This window comes from Lathamus discolor, chromosome 6 (assembly GCF_037157495.1).
Source record: "Lathamus discolor isolate bLatDis1 chromosome 6, bLatDis1.hap1, whole genome shotgun sequence".
In the NCBI taxonomy this organism is placed as follows: Eukaryota; Metazoa; Chordata; class Aves; order Psittaciformes; family Psittacidae; genus Lathamus; species Lathamus discolor.
Window position 1 is genome coordinate 30161904 of NC_088889.1, and position 20806 is coordinate 30182709.

A 20806-nucleotide genomic window follows, 5' to 3' on the forward strand; every position below is an offset into this window, starting at 1 on the left:
GGTGGTTTCTTCTGTGCCATATCGTAAGCGAAAGTTAACTAGCTCAGAAGGGGAGGAGGGGAATGCATGTGTATATCCTCTCCAACAAGGGCTTTTGGGAAGGTAGGAATATGTATATGTAAAAAAAATAAATAGTTTGTGTATGTTATACTTGTTTTATGAACAACTTTCTTACTGGCCAAGGCTCTAATGTTAGCTGAGATGCCTCTCAGGTGGTCTCTGTGAATGTTACTCTGTTCTTAGTAGTTCATTGTGTCTTCAGTGACCATCTAAAAGCTGTGTAGCCGCGTTAATTTAGGTGCAGTGTCACACCAATACTCCTGTTTCTCTCTATGTGTGGTCAAGCTGGTAGATGGAGTCAAATGGCCCTTTGGAGAAAATGCAGGAGATTTTCGGGGGTTTGGCTGTTTTAGAAGTGACCTTATGTCCCTCAGTAAGGCAGGAACAGGAAAAAGGGCCGTGAAGTCTGATAGTGACAGAGCTTTGTAAATGTGTATGGCAAGCTTCTGTGAGGTTGAAGCAGCAGGATGGAAGAAAATACAAAGGCTATGGTGGGATTTTTGAAGTGGGTAGTGGAAGCTGGCTTTTTAGATGGATGGGAGGTGTGAGAGAGTAAGCTCCAGAATTCTGAAGGTGAACAGGGGAGAGCTTCACTCTGCCCCAAAAGGAGGGCAGCATGGTGAGGTATACAAGGAACCTGGAAGGTCTGGATTGCAAGAGGGGGAGATCTTGATAGAATTGATCATGTTTTCTAAACAGCAGGCCTGGCAGCTTGATCATGATAGTGTTCACAGAGACTGATGCAAAGAGGGGAGCTCAGAGAGCTAACTGGGACAGGAGAAAGAGCAGAGATTGAGGAAAGAACCAGAGGCAGAAAAGCAGAAACTAGGATTATGATCTTGATGTTAAATTACAATGAAAAGCAGAGCCGAGGGGAGAAAGAACAAAGTGTCAAAAGAGAGGCTGCTGGGGATGTCTGGTAGAGCAGGGACCTGGGAGCTGTCTCAGCCCTTCATTTCAGTTGGCTTGATGGGTCTTGCCTGGGTGAAAGCAATGCAGAAGAGATGCCGAGGTGAAATTGGGAAGGAGTTTGGAGCTACCCCTGTGCAAAAGAGTTCATAAGAAAGTGAGAGCAAGTGAAGCATCATCTGTGCTTATGGATGAGAAGCAGCAGAGGGAGGTAGGAAGTTGTTAGGGCATCTTAACAGACAGCTGAGTGGCAGTCAAGACAAATGCGTTGATATCAGAGTTCAGGGATAGAGTGCATGCAAACATGCTTTGAAAACTAGGTTATCACATGAGACCTTCTAGCTTATCTGGTTTACTCTATCACGAGGTTATAAGCTACACAAACAGGTTTTTCACACACTAGCTGTTTTGTTTTAACTATTTTCTCCAATTCCCATATTTGCTTGTTAAAATTAGTATGAATGCTATGGATGGAATTTGGTGTCTCTGGAAGGCATACCAACAATTTATAGACTCCATTGTTCTGAGGACGTTTTACCTATTGCTGTATTGCTTGAGATTCCTGTAAACTGAGTTGAGTGAGGAAAAAGAACGACAATTTTAGCTGTTCTTTTTCTGGCTCTTTTAATTATTGCTACATTCACCATCTTCCCTGAATAGGAGGTCATTTTCCTGTTCACTCGAGTCTTTTGAACAGTGAAAGGGAAAATTAATAGTGGGTAATGTAGTTTGAAAGCCCCAGTAGTCAGATGGTAGGCCTGGGAGACAGCACCTGAAACTATTATTAACCGTTAGTTCTGACCTAATTTTGTGTGACTGATACTCCCTTAAGCCAGTGCAGCCATCTTGGCAAGACATGGTATCTGCAGGATCCTTGCGGAAGTCCAGTGAGGCCTCAATGCCTTGCCAAGGGAGGCGCTACAGCTTCCCTCTCCATCTGGTGAGGAAGTCTCTTCAGTCAAGGTGGGTGAAGAAAGAGCCCAGAATTAGGGAGTGTGCCAGACGTGATTTACAGCTTGATGACAAAGTGCTGCTTTGCCTGCTTCTTCCTAAGTGATGTTTCCGATGGTCTTTTTTTTAATGTTGCCTGTGTGCTGCTCACTTAGCGCTCTCTTCATGGTGGAAGTGAAATGTGAGTTCAGATAATTTGAAACCTGAGATTTTTCTGTTTAATCTACATTGCTGCACCTCCTAGTTTTTGTTTCCAGAAGAGTATTTAGGGAAATACGTGTTCCTGGGTAGCAGATTTTTCTTTGTACTGTACCCGTTTAGAGCATCAAGTAAAGCAGTACTCAAGTACAACAGCAGTGTTTACGGTTATGGTAAGTTTTTTCTTGCTAGAAAGTGGTTAACAGTCTAAGAATCTGCATTAGCCCAAGTGCTCCTATTTGTAGTTCTTAAGGACTCATGGCCATGGGATGCAAGTGTGGAAGGGATTTTCTAGGCTTTTAAGCCTATAACTTAGAAAGTTTGGTTGAATTCTTAAGCATTTATTTTCATTTGGAGATTATATTTCTAAGTACAGATACCCTAAAGTGGGTGCAGCTGTTCCATGTGGGAGGGGGACTCAGTACTCCCTTCTGTACTAGCTTGACTCCTACAAACCTCACCCAGAATACCCTGATCCTGGTGAAACTGAGATTATTTTTGTCACAGTCACACTTCAGCTACTATACTAGCATCCTTCTCTGAGCATAGGGTAGATTTTTTTGCATCGTGAGTTGTGAAAAGCTACATGTAGCCTTTCATTTTGTATTTAGTCTTATTTCTGATTCTGTCTTGTGCATGATAACTTCTGTCTGAGTGGTCATGTCAGACTTCTGTGTAATTGTTAAGGTCTGTCAGTAACCTACGTACTGTGCTAAGACCACTAATGAAGATATTAAGTAAAATGTTCACAAGGCTAGTAGCTGAGGAATGCCCTCTCTGGTTCAGCACTGCTGCTAGTGGCATGCAAGCCATTGTCATCTTCTCTTTCATTTAGCTCTCCATTCACCTAGCTGTTCTGGTCCTTGTCTTTCTCCATTTTACCTGACTGCATGCTTTACTGAAGTCTGAGAAAATAGCTTTACTGCATTTTCTGGTTATACAGCCCGTTAGATGGTCTTGGCCCATCTTCTGTATATTCATCTCATGTTGTACTACATTTTTTTAATTTACCTCTAGAGATCTGATTATTTTTCAGTATCTTCAAACGTGCTGAAATGCTTGACTGGTGCTAGGTCAGATGAACAGTCAGTAGCTGAAATTTTTCCTCCTCCTGCTCTTTCCCTAATATAGTTGCACTTTTTTGATCCTTGGGAAGCACTCCATAATGGATTCAGTTATTCAGAACCCTTATACCACCGTACTGTGATTTCCTATGCCGTGTTTATGTTAATTGGATTTTATTTTCTAGGTGAGAGTGATTTAGTTTTAGTTTTTAGGTATCCAGTTATGGGAGAGAGGCAGCTTCCCCTCACCTCAACCATTAAACTCTTCAGAGTCACCTGGCATCTGTGCTACTCCACTAGGCTCCCTCTGATCAGGTGGATGTCAGGTGCAGTTCCTCGTACCCTAGAATGTGATTGCAAAGCAGGCTAGGTGAATTAAAACGTCAAGGTATTTATTCATGTCTCTCTGATTGCAAGGAGTGGCCTGAAATTACTATGTATTTATCAACTCCTTAAGATGAGATTAAGTGAATCTCTTTCCATGAGTTCTGGCTTTGACTGCTGGTACCCATTGATATATCTGTACCCATCTTTGTTTACCAGCTTGCCTTGCTCCCGTGGTCAGCATCTTTATTCTTGATGAAAACTGAGGCCAAATATGTGTGTCAAGTTTGGGGCCTTTATCATATTATCTTTAATATTAAACCTTTACTTGCTGCTCAGAGATCCCAATTATTCTTATTTTTTATGTATTCCCAAAATACATTTCACTATTTGGCATGACTGCAAGAAATGCCAAGCATCCGTTATGATCAAATCCTTGAGCTTTTCACAGCTCAGCAGTCTTTACTAATTACTTCCTTTAGCAATTTGTCATCCTGAGATCATGAAAAAATGCTTAAGCTGTGCACCATTTTATCCTGTAATATAAGCTAACCCAGCTTGATGCAGCATTCTTTGTATTACTAAATTATATGTTAGTTTTCCTGCTTTGGAATAGCTGGGCTGTAACCTCAGTCTTAGTGTTTGTTCTCCTGAGTTTAAGAAGCTACTCTCTCCTAATAGTACAATTCCTCTTGTTTCATTTTCATTAATATCTGACTATGTCCAAGTAAAACTGTGGAGTTGTAAGACCTCCTCAGCACAGCAAGAGTTTTTATCGCTCTTTTTTAAAGAGAATTTTACCTAAAATGTTCTGCTTGTGCCAGTCCTGAATGTCTGTACGACAAGTCTGGATGTGTTGGACAAGTGCAGTGTTAGAATCCAGCTCACCTGGGTGAGAAAAGATGTCTGAAGCATGGACCACTTGCAAGGACTTTGTCAGACATAGGCAGTAAAAAGCAAAGATACATGAGAATCAAACTGTTGGCCGTTAACTGTTGGGATCAGCTTCTCTAAGTCATAGTGTTTGCTGAATCAATGAGTAGGACCTGTTGCACTCCATATTAGAACCTTGCCTGTTTCTCCTGGCTTCACTTTCTGTTCCTCTCTCTAATATGGAGATGGTTGTGATCTCCACCCATGCCCCTCTTTCTAAGTTTGCAAAATTACGAGCTAAAGGTTTTACCTTTGCAGCCATGTTAATTTCAGACCATAACAAATGCCTTTAAATTAATCCTTGGAAGAAACAGTTTCATCATTTTGCCTCAATGGGAACAGTTTTTTCAAGTTGAAGTAATGCTTTGTAAATGAAAGGCAACTTCATTCGCCCATAAATAATACTTGCTGGAACAAGATGGAAGGGATCGCCACAATCTTTTCCAGATTTACATGGTCTGATTTCTGCTCATGAAGCATAGGGATATGATACAAATCATCCTAAGCATGGCCTTGTCTTTGTATAAAAGCAACCTTACTCATTTATATTCCTTCCCCTTCTCCTCCCCCAGCTGACTAAATCTTGTAGTGTTTTGTCTGCTTTTGTGTTTCTTCGCTGTCATGTTCCTCCTCTGTTCTTCACAGTTGCACAAACATTACCTGCTCCCTAATGTCCAGGAGCAACACTATAAGAATATGTTTGGATGAAGGAGAATCTTTTGTTAAGAGAAATGTGTTTCAATTTTGTTTTGTTTTTCAGAAAGGATCCTAATTAGTTTAGGTGGGGAGGCAAATAAAGAGCATGAAAAATTCCTACCCTAACAGCTATTGCTCTCTCCACATGTATTTAAACTCCCTAGTACATAATAAAGACCACAAATTCAGCAAAGTTATGAGCAGACTGCATTAGATGTACTTCAGTTGCTACGTGTGTTTGCTTACAACTCGGCATCATCCAGAGTCTCTTGAGAAAGGGAAATGCACCTAGAAACATGGCTCTCCAAGGGCTGGTAGCTAAGAGAAGTGAAGAGGGTGCCAGGAGCCTGGCTGTGCCTCTCTGCTCACCAGCTGGAAGCTTTGTTGAAGTGAGAATTATAGGAGAGACACTGGTAATCTCTTGGGATGTGCAGCTGCACACACAGGAGCACTGACTGCACTTGGTGTTTGACAGGTGCTGCGGAAGAATTATCCTTAAGCTGAGCCTGAGATGTGTGGTGTAAGTCCAGAGCTGAGCTTCCTCAGCCCTTAGGATGCAGGGTGGTAGCCAGGCTTTCTGAGGGATGTTACTTATATATCAGCTTTTCTACTTACCTAATCCCACAGCCAAAGGGAAGGAGGTTGTGCAGTACATGTTCACGTATCTCCAAGAGAGACTTTCAGAAGAGCATGTTTCTTTCATCTTAACTTCTGCTGTACCCAGTAGATCCTTTTTTTTTTTTTTTTTTGTCGTACTGTCAGATCTTGATATTTGGAATGTTTGTATGATGTTATAATTAAGCACTGAAAGCTTCTGAGAAGTTAAGGGCACCCTTCTCGCCTCCCTCCCTTTGCTGACCCGAGTTGTACCAGCTATAGTGCTGCAGTATTTCTGCATTCTGGATTAGCTGGAGTGTTCTCCTAGATGGCTTCTCCATTCCACTCCTGCTTTAATGTCTGCCTTCCTACAGGATTGATTGAGCTGTCAGTTCAGTAACTGGGCTAGAGCTGACGCAGTTCACTCAAACATAAAAAATACCCCTTGTAAAGTCTTAGGCTTTCTGGATCTGATTTGCCCATTCCAAAGCTTTAAGAAGTAAGCCAGAAATTTTCTGAACCACTTGGCAATTTTTCCATACATTCCACTACTGGGATTCCCTATATAGCCTTTTAATTTGGTGTACATGCACACTGTCTTTTTGACAGTTACAGAAAGTAAAGTACAGCAGTCTCAGCAGCAGGTTACACCAACTGCTCATTCTCCCCTGTTCTTGTTTTTCTGTAACTTGCTTTCCTTCTTTGGAGTGCTAATCCTCCAATGTCACACATTTTCTGTTCAACTTTTCTCCTCTGCTAATCTCTGGATTTGTTTCGCTGCCCTTCCTAATCCATGGGAGCCTCGATGACCTCAGGAGACTCCCTTGGCAAGAGGCTTTTTTGGATTTGAATAACATCGATTATTCCTCTTGCAGTGCTGAAAATCAGCAATTGCCTTTCAGACTACCCCCAAACAAGACTGAACTGCTTAACCACTTGCATACCAAAACCTGCTTGCTGCAGTCCAGCCCTAATGAGACACGAGCTCTCACTTTAGCATTGTGCTCAGAAACAGCCATTCCTGCGCCATCGCAAGTTCTGGAAAGAACTTTCTGCAGCTGTCAAAGTGTTGTACAGGAGATAAGGAGATAAACCAAAATGAGTTATAGTGCAGTTTCTAGAAATAATGGTTTGCACTGGGCTGTAAGTCAAAACCAATATAGTAACAAAGCTTCAGTCCTGGGTAAAAAAAACTTTTACTGAAAACAAAATAATTTCTATGAAGAGCTTCAGCCATAGCCCAAAGATGTTTTTTCTTGTTTTGCTTTTAAAGAAGTGAAGGGGCAAAATTTGGTGCTAACATGAGGGTGATGCTCAGTGGAGTCTGAAATACCATGGTCACAGGTGAGAGGAGAGGGGGGCAGTAGGAGAGTTTTGGGTAGCTGAGATGCTGTAACTTATTCCAGTGTTGTTCTGCACACTGAGTAGGAGTCGCGATTCACTGTCTGTCACTGTTACTGCACAGGTGACGGCGATACTGGCTTGCTGTGTGCTTCTGTGGGAGGGTGCAGGGGAGACTGTGGGGAAGTGATGCTCCTGAGGGATTCACATAATCCTGGGGTTTGCGTTGACTGCAGTACAAGCCTTGAATGTACAAAGGCTAGTTTATGTAGCAGTTGGGGAAGTGATCCATAAATGGTGTCTGTGTATGTTAGTACATGTAGTGTAAGCTATGAGATTCCTTTTCCATCATTTTATCTTGAATACAGCTAAAAGTGGGAACTTCCCAGACATTTCAGAGATCATACCTAGCTTCCAGGAGAGCAGCAGCATGTGACTCCTGAAAATGTGCATGGTGTTCACACGTACTCTGGGAACTTGTGCCAAGCAGAATGCAAAGTAATATGCTCTGGCGTGAGTGCAAGAAAATGCAAAGAATCCATCTGTTAGACCTGAGATCTTCTCCTCTGGTGTTAAAATTTTGGCATCTGAGAAAATGGGAACTCAACAGGGCTTCGTAGCTTATGTTTTGCTGCTCCTCACCTTTAGGCGTGTCTTTTCCTTGGGATGTTGCTGGCATCCAGAGTTGTGAACAATGTGTCCCAGTATGGGACTCACTTTCCTCCCCCTTTGAACTAAGCTAGGCAGAGCAGCAAAAGATAACCTGTAGAGTTAGCGTCCTGCAGCAGTAGAAAGACAAGTTTATCTGTCAGTCTTTAATTTCCCCAGTTCCGAGAAGACTAGCGAAAACATAGGGTATCTTCAAGCTGCATTTCCTTCCTGCCTGGGAAAGAGTTCCCATCTGATGCGGCAGCTGCTGCTGCTGCTGTGATGCCCTCTCCTCTAGTGTGAGGGGGGAGCCGGAGACCTGAGGGTGCGAAGTCTCCATACTGCAGCAGATTTCCTTTCTCAGATTGCTGCTGCCATTGCTGCAACAGGATGTTAATTTGGCACCGGGGAAGAATGGCTGGGGACGGGGGATGTGGAGAGAGAGAATAGTCTCTTGGTGAACTCTGCTGTTTCTTCAGAGTCTTTGATGGTTAGGTCCATGTTGCCCTTTGCAGCAGGACAGTGCTGGTGTTTCTGTGAGGGGTTTATGTTCTCCCTCAGTATCCTTTGGCCCCATTAGCAGCAGCAGCAAGTGCTACTTGCATTAGCTATGCATGACAACAGCCCAGACCACTTTCTTCCTTGGCCAGAGAGATGAGGAGAAACTCTCTTAAATATGTAAATATCTATTTAGTTTGAGTATGTGAATGTTTTAGGAGAGCATATATATCAGTGAAAATGCAAAGTAAGATAATATCTTTCCTCGTGAGGAAATGTAGGCAGATACATACTTTGTCACCTTCCATGGGCTTTGGCAGGGAGTCAGTCATGTCAGTTTCGTGCTTGCGTAGACCTGATAGTAAGTATTATGGGTCCTGCTGGAGGGGCAAAACTGGACTGCTCCCGCAGGATTTAATTTGGGAAAGGAGGATGTGCTGGTGTTGCTTGGTCCAGTGGACTTCCCTTTGGCTTGTCAGAAGAACAAGAAGACTTCTGTGCCATTCTGTTGCTGTTGCTCTGCACAAGTAGGTCTTACGGATGGATGGACATGCACAAGTGTTTTCCTGATCTCTTTCAGAAAATTTCCCAACTTCCTTTCAAATACAAGCACCTTCTCTCCTGTAATTAGACTATCCTGTGTATATTTGTTTACTTTGTACAATAAGGTAAAACAGTGGACTTGGCAGTATTGATTTCTGCTGCTTCCCTTCCCTCTTCAGGGTGCTTGAGATATTTTTAGAGGCTTTCATCTCTGAACTTTTTAGGGAGAGAAGAGTATCCACCAGTGCATGAGCTGATAGGGTTCAGCTTCTTGAAGACTTGGCTTTTCAACCCAGAGCTCATGACTTCTTTTCATTATGATTTGCTCAGCATTAACATACAGTGAAGGTAAACCCTTGGGCAAGAAGAGGAAGTTTTAAAAGGCTTTGTTTTACAAGCCTTTTGATATAAATGCATGCAGTGAAGATACAGGATAGAAAATAGCCCTGGGAGAGGAAGATGATGACTAAAAACATGAAGGTTTATATTCAGTGGAGTTTAAGAAGCTGAACTAAGTCTGAAATAAACCCCACAGTGCAGCCTTAACTGAGTATCTGAATAACAGGATACAACAGATTTGTGTATAAATTTCATATACAGCCTCAGTAGTCAGGGAGCAGAGAGGTCAGGTCAGGCTGGTGCTGTATGTCCAGTTCACACGGAGGAAAATGGTTAAATTACCACAAAGGGACTTTCGGATATGTGGTGGAGCATTGACAGGTCTCTACTAGAAAATTAAATGGGTTCTTTCCGAAGAACTTAGTGCAGCATCCTGGTGAGTGGAGTGGCTAACAAACACTTGGAGACCGGGAGCAAAATGCTTAAAAATAGAGAAGTGAGGATAAATAGAAATGGAGAGATGTGTTGTAAATACCATAGGGATATAGCAGAGGACAGATCTCTCTTCAGGGAGTGGGGCAGGTTGGTATTAAGACTTCATTTCATCTGAATGATAATCCAAAAACTGTTTCTGAAGAAGAGCTTTCTAGAAAAGAAGAACACAAATCCTGCTCAGCCAGATTCTGAAATACAGTTGATTATAGCATGGACTGGAAACACTGAATTAAAAAGAAAATACAAACCTACTTTTAATCATTTAGATAAATGGTATTTCTCTTTGCTAAATCCAACATTTGCAGTTGTTTGGGTTTTTTTTTTCCTGAGTGAACAAATCCAGATTTTTTTCACTTGGACACAGTTTTATTTTTAAACACGGCTTCCAGACATGCGTGTGTGGGATTGCATTTGGGACCAGAGGAGAGCTGTGGCACTCTGCCAGGCGCTCGCCCTGTCCCTGCAATACAGATGGATTGCCAGTGTTCCGGAGAAAAACAACCCCAAAACTTTAAACAGATTATACTTAATGGAAATAAACTTTTTCTGCCCTCCTGTGTAATGATTTGGGTAATGCTCTGGCTGTGTGTTTCTGGAGGACAGAGGGAGGGGAAGGGGAGAGGACAGAAGAGATGGAGCTCTATATGCCTGTAACTTGCTCTCCACTGGATGCTCTGAGAAGCCTAATAGCAGGGACTGTGACATTTCTAAGCCTGGAGTGTTTTTTAAGTCCCAGTCTTTCTATTAGAAGGTGAGCAGGCTATCTATAGCGGCTATGATAAAAGCATTTATCTAGTGGTTATTTTCTTCCATATATGGGTTTGTAAGATCTGGAAAAGCATATAGAATCATAGAATCATTTAGATTGGGAAAGACCTTTAAGATCATTGAGTCCAAATGTAAATTAACAATGTCTTTAAGCACCACATCTATACATCTTCTAAATACCTCCAGGGATGGTGGCTCAGCCAGTTCCCTGGGCAGCCTGTTCCAGTGCTTGATAACCCTTGCAGTGAAGAAATTTTTCCCAATATCCAATCTAAATTTCCCCGGCACATCTTGAGGCCGTTACCTGTTGTCCTGTCACTTGTTACTGGGGAGGAGAGATGGATGCCCACCTTGCTACAACTGAGCCTTTTCTTCTCCAGTGAACAACCCCAGTTCACTCAGCTGCTCCTCATAAGGCTTGTGCTCCAGACTCCACCAGCTTTGTTGCCCTTCTTTAGATATGCCTCAACACTTCCATGTCTCTCTTGCAGTGAGGGGCCGAAAACTGAACAGAGTATTTGAGGTGCAGCCTCACCAGTGCCAAGTACAAGGGGGACACCACTTGTGACCAGCAGCCAGCTAGATTTAACTCCATTCACTTCAACTCTTCACGCTTGGCCATCCAGCCAATTTTGTACCCAGCAAAGAGCACACCTGTCCAAGCCATGCGTTTGCCATGTATCTGGCATTTTCTTTGTACGACTTTGTTACTGTCTTCCATGTCATTTACCTGAGTTTTGCTGGGGTTTGGTGGTAGGGGACAATGCCATGAAACCAATGCCTGATTGGACTTCTTTACTGAAAAAAAGAAAAGGGGGGGGGGGCGGGGGGGCTATGGGGAGGGGGCAAGCAGAATAGGCTGTAGCCTACCTCACAGAAGAGAAGGTATCATAGCCATATCTCTCTTCTTTCAAGCTGGTGCTGATAAGTCTTTTCTCTCACTTCTGTTGCTATGGTGTTAGTTCTGTGCAAAAACAAACCTTTGGGTGCTCATGTCAACTGCAAAGATCATTTGGAGACAGATTCTGAAAGAGAAGGGAAGTAGGAGGGCTCAAATTCCAGCTGATGACAAACAATGAATCAGTGTTTGTCTCAGCAGAAGGCTATCAGAAATTTTGCACTCTGCTTTCACTGACTTCTGCTTGGGCCTGATACTTCACTTGAGAAGGCTCCTTTTTCCCCCTCAAATCTTTTTCTTCCTTCCTTCTGCTTTTAGGGTTTGGGGTTTTTTTGTTGTGTTTTTTTTTCCCTTAGTATTTATAAAGAAGGTGGATCTCTTCCAAATTCCACACAGCTCAGGATTATTTGCTTTCCACAGCATGGCCCAGAACACAGAGAACTTATTCTTGCAAATGGTTTGATCCTCCAATCCACAGAATACCGGATCAGATTTTGAAGGTCTGGGTGGTTAAAATGTACCTGCTGTCCTTTTTGCAGTGGTCATTGAACTTCCTACAGGAGTAGCCGCTTTAGCGTGCTGTCATTTCTAGCACTGCTTTCCTGGTGAAGGGGAAGCAGAGCACTGTTACAGAGGGGCCTTTTTAACACTTTCTGATGTGCGAAGAAGGTGCATTTAGTTTCATTCTCAAAATATGCCTGTTGTTTTTAGCTGGCACAACTGTTGTGAAGTTATCTTGCCCAGATGTCTTATGCTTCTGGAAAACACTGTGGTGAAAATGCCTGGATATGCCTTGAAGGCTTATTTCTGTTCATGGGTCAAGGCTGAAAAGTAGGACTGCTTTCTTGTTTTCTGAATGTTTCTGTGCAGATTGAGCTGCAAGTGCAGAAAGAATGTAAAAGGGTAACCACTCTCAAATGCTTATTTGCTTCTTGCTGTTTTTCAAACTGGAAGTCCTGAAAATTGATTAATTCACATTTTTGTACCTTGGCAACTGGGAACTTTCTGACCTAGTTAAATGGACCCTTTGTTTTGTTGTTTCCTTCCAGATGTGATAGGCAGACAAAAAAAAAAAACCCTCAGGAAAAGCAGTGTGGTCATCTGAGATTTCTTTTAAGGATATTAACTGATTTTTCTGGAACTTGGTTGTAGAAGTAGATCATCTCTTTCCATATGCTTAGCCAAGCTGCAATTCACTTCACTTTGCCTTAATTTTGCAGACACTTACGCTTGCCTTTAGCCTTTGTGCTGCACTCGTCATGGAAGTAAAAATCCAAGTACCAGGACAGCCAGACCTTCTGTGGACTGTCTCCCCCAGGCACAGCTGACCAATCACCATGCATCCACATGATGTCTGTCTTGTTTGTCTTTATCATTGCATAATCTTTGCATGTAGAGAGTCTGCTGCATACCTACGGACAGTGCATCTCTTAGTCTCCTTGGAAGACATGCACAATATGTTTTCTAGTTGTATTAGAATCTGCATAAATACTTCAAAGATAGTGCTAAAGCCTCAATCTGTAACTGTTAGTAGGAGCATATAGTAATGGGCAAGCAGAGGTGGTCTCTGTGGGGAAGAACTGGCAGTCTTTCAGTTTGCTTTTGTGCCATAGGAAGCTTCAGTTATTCTGCTCAAGTAAGCCTAGCCCAGGTAAGAGTGCCTACAAAGAAGAGCAGTTCAGCTACATGGATCAGCTATATTAGCAACTACCAAATTATTACAAGGCTGCTAGATCTCTGCTGTTTTAGTTTTATTGGTGCTTGAGTTACAGCCATCCTGTCTTATCATTACCTTCCTTAAGGCACACCTTAATTCAAAGCAGGGCCATTTCTGCAGGATGGAAAATGTTATTAGAACAAAACTCAAGCTAACGGGACGATGAAGACCAGGCTCCTATTGAAACAGAGCATCAGCAGCCTCTTCTGCCCAGCCCTTCTCTCCCTCCTGTGCCCTCGACCTCTTTCTCTGCCAGAGTTGAATAAAACTGATAGCAGCAATGGAAAGGAGCATGCACGTAACCGTAAAACCAGATGCTATCTTTAGTTTAGTGAGCATACACCTATCTTTCTTTTCTTTTCCTGGCTTGAAGTTTACAAGGTTAAGTTGCCACTTATGCAATAGATCCCACAATGGGTTGAAGAGCGGTGCTTGGTAATGTGGGAGCTTTTGTGCTGTGGTCAGCCCAGTGTGTTGGCTACATGAGCCAGTTTGGTACTTACGCTATACAAATGTTCAAACTGATAAGTAGCTTCATGGGATCATTAATTTTAGTAGGGATCTTAGGGGTTTGTAATACATCATCTTGATCAGAGCAGATTCAACATTAAATTCAGGGTAAGTTGCTTAGGGCTTTGTCCAGTCAGGTCTTGAAAACCTTAAAGGATGGAGATTCTACAGCTTCTGTGGGACTCTGTGCTGCAACCAGACAGTTCTTGTGGTGGATTTTTTTTTTCCCTCATTTAGTTGCAGTCTTCACAGTTTTGACTTATGTCCTGATAAATCTAAGCTGTCACAATGACGTTGACCATTTCTCTTAGTACCCTTGCATGAATCCCATCATTCCAGTAGCCTTCTTTGCATCAAGATTTTCTCGAGAGATCCCTAACTCAGTCTCTTTCCAGTACAGGTAGTTCCTCTTCTCATAGAACCTTGTCTGAGTTACTGGGGACTCAGCCCATTGCTATCACTTCCTTGCCTTTCCATGCTGTTGGGAGCAGAGTTTCTGCGCACCTCACCCCAGTCTTTGTCCCCTATCCAGCTAACTGCCAAGGTCTGCTAGTGGGAGTGCCGTCCTCCTTACCAGCTAGATATCTGTTACTGCAGCAGATGAATTTGCAGAGATCCTGAGTCATTTGCTTTTGTGTTACCTGGGTGCTGTTTTGTGCAATCCCAAAGGGCCAAGGGCACAGTAGGTGTTCTTTTTATTAGTGGTGATCATCTTTGTTGGCACATTCCTTTTGCATGTGTGTGTAAGTACTGAGAAAGAGAGCTGAAGAGGGAAATGGCAGCTCAGGGTGGTGAAGCACAGGAAGGTGTTTGGATGAAGTGTGCTTGCTGATGACTTAACTGCTTTTTCATGGAATTAGACCTACACTGCTGAGAAATAAATGTCTGATTAAAGTTTTCTGACATTCAGTGAAATATAAATTCTCATGAATTTGGGTAACATACCAAAATAAAGGCAGTGTGTAAAGTAAATGCCTTCTTTGTAGCAACAACACCTTGGATGGTGGTAGGAATAAGATGCTCAGATTCTCCGTATATTGATAAAAGGTTTCTCTCTGGTTTCTTCAGCTTGACCTCACCAAACCCATTGAAGATCAGGGCCCTTTGGATGTGATCATACACAAACTGACAGATGTCATCCTTGAAGCAGACCAGAATGACAGCCAGTCACTGGAGCTGGTTCAAAGGTTCCAGGTAAGTGGTTCTTTAACAGTCTTTATGCATTTCAAGCAGGAGGATGATCTTGGTGCAGCAAGTTCAGTATTTCCTGTGCGGTTGGTAGGGTTTGATGAAAAGAGCTCTCTGGCACACTGCTGCCCTACTACTGATGACCCAGCAAAAATAGTTTTTTTCAGTCTAAATGGACTTGTACCTTTGGGTAGGTTTTGCATTGTATTGGTAAGGCTAGTAAGAACTGGTTTCCCACCAAATGTTGTCCTGATTTCATTCCAAGAGAATGAGTGCTGATCACAAAAAGGAACAGGTGTTTGCAGAGTCCTTTACATGCATCTCTCTACAACAGAAGCCACTAAATTAATTTGGCCCCGTTCTGTCTGGCCTTCCCAGTTTCTGGAATGCTAATTTCTGTAATAGCAAGGTTACTGTGAGTGATTGTCCTCTAGTACTGAGAGTCGTGTTCTATTTTTCTTTCCTCAAGTTTACACTGAAGGTCAGAAATATACAGGGCATAGTGGTACAGAAAACTGTTTTCCCAAAGAATTCTTGTCAGTATACTATGTGAATGCTGATGAAAATGACAAAGGAACACCTTCATAATTTTAAAAGTTGGCCTCTGAAGGAAACCAGTAAGAAACCTTCTCTTAAGATCTGTGGCAAACAAATCTTACTGTTTCCTGACCCAGCTCTTCTCTCCCATACTGCCAAGTTCATCTCTGTTAATATCATCTCCACTGTCTCCTATGCTTGAGTTTTTTGTTGGCAGCTCGGGCTTAATCTCATACAGCATGTACAGTAAATGGGTGAGTTATTGGGTCATTGCTTTGGACTGGGGTATGCTTATTGTGACACACTGACTAATGTGGACAGATGAGAACATTCGTTGATGCAGGATGTCATGGCGAGTGCTGGCAGAGGTATTTGATACAGCGTGTCAAATTCTTCTGTAGGATTTGCATAGTGATAAATTCATCTAAATACCTCCACAGCACAGGAACATGCTGCCTTCTAAGAATAACACAGAACAAAAAGGGAAACAAGTTGGGCTGGAACAGGTTTGGGTTGCGGCAGGGTGAAACAGAAATTACTGTAATCCAGAGACGTGATATTAGGGTTGGAATTCAGTCATCTGTTACTATTGCCGCTATTTCGTTGCTAAAGAGTGCTTACGTCTGTGCTTCAGCTTAATACCACCCTTTCCTAAATTGGTCTCTTTCTTAATAATGGTCATAATTTTCCTGAGAATATTGGTGCTTGAGCAAAAATAATACTGTGGTTCTGGTGAAGCTAATTTGCAGGAGGCTGATGGGAAATGGAACCTTCGTTTATTTTGATAATACTGGAAATTTGGATTGTGTCAAGTGTTGTAGAAAGCAAAGATTGTTTGCACACCTGGGGCATATGCTGCATGTAAGTCAGCACCCTTTAATTGTTGGTGGGTCTGTTAATAAGCAAATGTGTCAGTAGAATACCTCTCTCTACAGTAACGCATGCTCCATATATATTTTTCCAGAGCTCACTTAATAGAGATTGAATGGAAGTGAGGATAAGTCTGTGAGCAAGTCAGATGGAAAAGAAATGGTTCTCTGTCTCCTGACTTGATTGGTAAATACTGTTCAACTAATAGTATGAACTGTTTAAGACAGAAATAAATTGTGTGAAAAGCACCTTGTGGATACAGAGCATTGTCTTATACTAGTGTCTTCTGTACAAAGGATGGTGGCGAATTCTGCTCATGCTTTGAGGACTTCTCTACGTTTTCATTTTCATTTCATGTCCCTGTTGATGGTGGTTTTAGCCTTTTTGAATGCTCTTCCTAATTCTAGTTTAGCATTGCTTTGTTTACAGTGGCAAGCTTCAGCCTAACATATTCTAGAAGGGCTGTTGCAGGGTTATGCTAAGAAACTTTCTTCATTGGTATTGTGACATTTTTGCGCCCAGCTGGCTGGGGCCTTCATTTTTAGGAATATTAAATTTAAACACTAATTAATAAAAACCCCAAGTATGTTAAAGGAGAACTTGATGTTCGTTCTTTTCTCCCTGTCTTTAGTTCTTGGTTGCATAGTAAACACTGTATTCTATAATGCATGTATTTTTTTTTTGACGATGCCATCTTCCTGCGAAGTAGTGCAAGGTAATGTCTAAAGAATTAGAAGGGGTCCTGGAATGTGGGTTCAGTCACATGCTTTTCCACAGTTTCGTTAGTGTGATCTAGACCATCCCATTGGCATTCCTAAGCTTTTGTTTTGCAAGCTGTAAATTAAAGGAAATTATATTAACTCCCTTTCAAGATTAATATGAGAAGCCCTTAAGGTCAGTTCAGAATGGCTGTCATAAGGAATTAAGGTTGGTTTGTTTCTGTTGGGAGCTCTGGTATGACTTTTCAGTAGCTATGACAACACATGATATACAGACTGAACTGTACCCTTGTGAGCAGGCTTCTGAATGGTATTCTCTCCCACATAAACTGAGGCCTTGGGCTTCTGGTTCTGCACATGTGACTGAGTTGTGCCCCATCACTGGCATGCAGGAAACTTTCGTTGTGGTAAAACATGTACCCAGGAACCAGTGAAGCAGAGGAGAGGTCTGCCAGTGTTGAATTACATGCCAGAGTGTGCCTGAAGGGTATTCTCATATAATTTTGCATACAGGGCAGAAACTGACAAGAAACTGCTGTCTGTCTCCATCTGCCCTGTATTATTTCTAAGATATTGAAAACTAATTAGAAATGAAGATAAATATGTTCCATAGAAGAAAAAATAATTGTAATTAGTGATTTGTATGAAGTATGTGAGGTAGGATAGGTGTTTTGGTTTTGTTAAACTAAAACCAATGAGCAACTTAAAAAACATGAAGTGACCACCTGGCAAGAGAGCTACTTACCTGTGTGTGATGTTGCCTAAGCACTGTGGTATTTCTGGAACCTGCTCAAGTATGGTTCTCTTATTGTTCATTAGACAGATAGACAAACTTCTGATCATCCTAGCCAAACAGGGCAAATTTTCCTGCTGCTAATTGTAACAGCAAGATGATACTTGTTGGCTCCATAAAGCAGTCTTCCAGGATATAGAAAGCAAGGGATCCCTGACCGCAGGAGGAGAAATGATCTGCTGAGCTTCATTTATGACCTTTGTAGGAATAACTTTTTTTCCAGTGCTGTATTGTAGAGGCCTTGACCCATCTCATCTGCAGGAGCTGAGGAGGAAACACATTTACATGATTCTGTGTGCCTGCTCTCTGGAGTCTGTGGTGAACCATTGTACAGTCTGGTGGAGAGGGCTGGTAGACTATGGAGCCTCTTAGCATCCTGTTTTTGACTTGCTGTTTAATGACTGTTCTTAATTGCCTGGTAAAAAGTAATCATAACAATTGTTACAGTCCTTGGTGGTTCCTTCTTGACCAGAGGAACACGGACAGAAGTCAGGTGCGAAGAAGCATGGTCACCAGGTGTCATTTCATTTGCTTGTGCTCCAGTTCCAGTGTTCTTGGTAAGAAAGAGAGATAAACTACCCCAGTTTGTGCTTTCTGGAAGAAGAAAATGTTTTGGCTGAGGAACCTTTGTTATGCTTTGATTAGAGCAAAATACTCTCTGAGCAGCTGCTTGTCATAGCTGTACAGGGGCTTCAGTAGCTTCATTCGTTGCAGCTTCGGGCTAGTCTGTTCCACTCAAAATGATGGTTCTAATGATGGAAAATCAGTAGGGTTATTACTTTGTCTTTCAGAGCTTTTTCTGAATGATTTCTCTTTGCATTAGCCTTCTTAAAAAGATAGATCAGAAGCAGGTTTTATGCCTAGGCTTCTGCTGTCAGGTTGATCAAAATTTTAAGTGTTTCCTCTGACCCCTGCCCTCAGACTGTTGGCTCTCCCACTCTGAAGATGTCCAGGAAGGGCTCTTTTATTCTTGATTTAAAAGCTTCCTTAGATGGGTTTCGGACTGTGAGGAAGGAGAATTAGGGAGATATTTTGGAAGGGAAGGAGTTAGAGTGTTGATCTTGCTTGGAAGGAGAGAAGTGTGTTATTCTTGCTGCACTGATTGCTTGCTTCAGAATTCTCAGCTGCGTGAATATGATTTGAGTACTTACTCATGGAGATTATGCCAGTGGATTTTTAATGCCCCTCTAACTCCCTCAAATTACTAACCCATGCATTTCACATTTCTTTTCATGTGCTCTGCTGAGAAAAGGCAACTGAAAAATCAAAGGAAATTATCAAATTTTAGTAATTTTTTTTTCTTATTGAGCAGACAAGATGAGACAGTTGAAATGGTCTTTTTGCACCTGAGTGCAAAGGGCAATACCTGTGGTGTTCCCATTTGAAAAATTCCTTATAAGCAGGCAAAATTAACTAAAAATTTTTCATTTGAGTGCTAACTGGTAGGTAGCTTCTTATGGGTAGGTATTTGCAATGTGAAGCCGTGTTGGACTTTTGAAGGCGAGACAGAGAAGCTAAGTACTCGGAAAGTTGCTTTGAGATGTGCAGTGAATAGAAATGTAATAGGAGAGACCTTTCCCCAGTTCCCCTTGCTGCCTCCTTCATCCATCCCAACCACTGCAGGAATCTCTTTTAGATTCAGAGACAGTTTTGAGGTAAGTATTCAAGATTCAGCTTGGCTATACCTGTACCTTTGGCGTCTGTGAAAAGAGGCCATCACGGCCTAAGGCAAGAAAAGGAACTTGTAAGTCTGAATCTGATGCAAACTCTTTAGACAAGCTGGTGTCTGTCTTTACATCTGTTTTCCCCACTGGAAAGTGTTGACCTGTTTTTACAAGCAGTCATCTTCATGTTTCTGTACATGGGAAAACACAAATCCAAATGCTGTTACTGTGTCATTTGCTAACTTTTTTTTTTTTCCTTTTATATGGAACTTTTTTAATGTTAAACAAAAGATCATCGAAGTCTTATTACCTAGCAATAAAATCAAGTCAGTGAGTCTCTCTTATTATCTAGTGACCTAATATTTGCAGTCGATATTGTATCAACTTTCTGTTAAAATATGAATAGATATATCTTAAAGAAAATAGCTGCCATTTTTGGTAAAATTATAAGCAACTCTATTCTTATCTATACACAGGCTTGTCAAGAGAAGTTGTTTGTTGTGTGTTGTGGCTATTTTTGTTTGGCTTTGGATTTTTTTTTTGTTTGGGTTTTTTTTTGTTTTGGGTGTGTGGTTTGGTTTTGGGTTTTTTTGTGTGTGGTGATTTTTTTTTTCTTTTGGGGTTATTTTGGTTTTGTTGTTGTTGTTGTTGGTTTTGTCTTTTAATACCTGGGTTATAGCCAGAGGTATTTAATAGGGAACATGAAATACTTGATCTCTCTTTGATTTCCAGTTTCATAGCTGGTATTCTGCCAATAACAGGGCTGGTACAGAGCATGACTGCATGCCAAGCCTGGAATACAAACAAAGGAGGATCTGCTAAAAGTCCTTGTTCCTTCTTGTTTGCTTTTATTATGTCAAAGATTAGGAAGAGGAAAACATTGATGTTGTCTAGGTCAAGCTGAACTGCAGCCCAAGGACAGAGCCTTTTCAAAATATTGTTGGGAAGCCTAAATATCCTCCAGATTGTTGCCTGGGTTGCTGGAGTCTGCTGTTGGATACCAGTCTTAGGTAAATCTACCAAAGGAGGGTGCAGAGTTGTTTTGTTGGAATGAACAGAGAAGATCTGAATATTCAAAGTTGAAAGGTGCTGTACTGAAAGCTCCAGTGTTTCTCTTTTCCTTCTGCAACTGCTCCATTTTCATGATCATATCTACAGTGGCTCATCTGCTATCAAATTTTTGGACACAAACCCATGATGTTTATCCAGATCTGTATTTCTGGTAGTGGAGCAATTCTGTGCCATGGGAAGAGTGCTGCTACTCAGGCTACATCAAGAGGTTTCCAATCTGTTAAGTAATCTTCACAGTCATATATTCAGTGATGGCTGAGTGTGCTTTGTGATGGAAATCCAAGCAATACAGTATACTGAGAAGAGCAGAGTTGTAAAGACTGGAATGCTGTTTTGATGTTTCTGTTCCCTAAACAACTTTAGCAGTTACCCACTAACTGTGTTCAAATAGAGATGATCTGTGCAAATACATTGACTTTGTTCTTGACAGACTCCTTTGCTTCAAAGGGGAGACCATTTCTGGATTCATTTTAAA

At 41.8% G+C, this 20806-nt stretch overlaps 1 protein-coding gene across 4 annotated transcripts in view; it reads left to right on the plus strand.

Moving 5' to 3' along the window:
- ITPK1 (inositol-tetrakisphosphate 1-kinase) overlaps positions 1-20806 on the plus strand; it is a 145416-nt gene that overhangs the window by 61410 nt on the left and 63200 nt on the right. For all 4 annotated transcript variants that reach the window (XM_065685623.1, XM_065685621.1, XM_065685619.1 and 1 more), the window contains exon 4: positions 14558-14683. In XM_065685623.1, coding sequence (XP_065541695.1) covers positions 14558-14683 — 126 coding nt within the window. The remainder of the gene's footprint in view (positions 1-14557; positions 14684-20806) is intronic.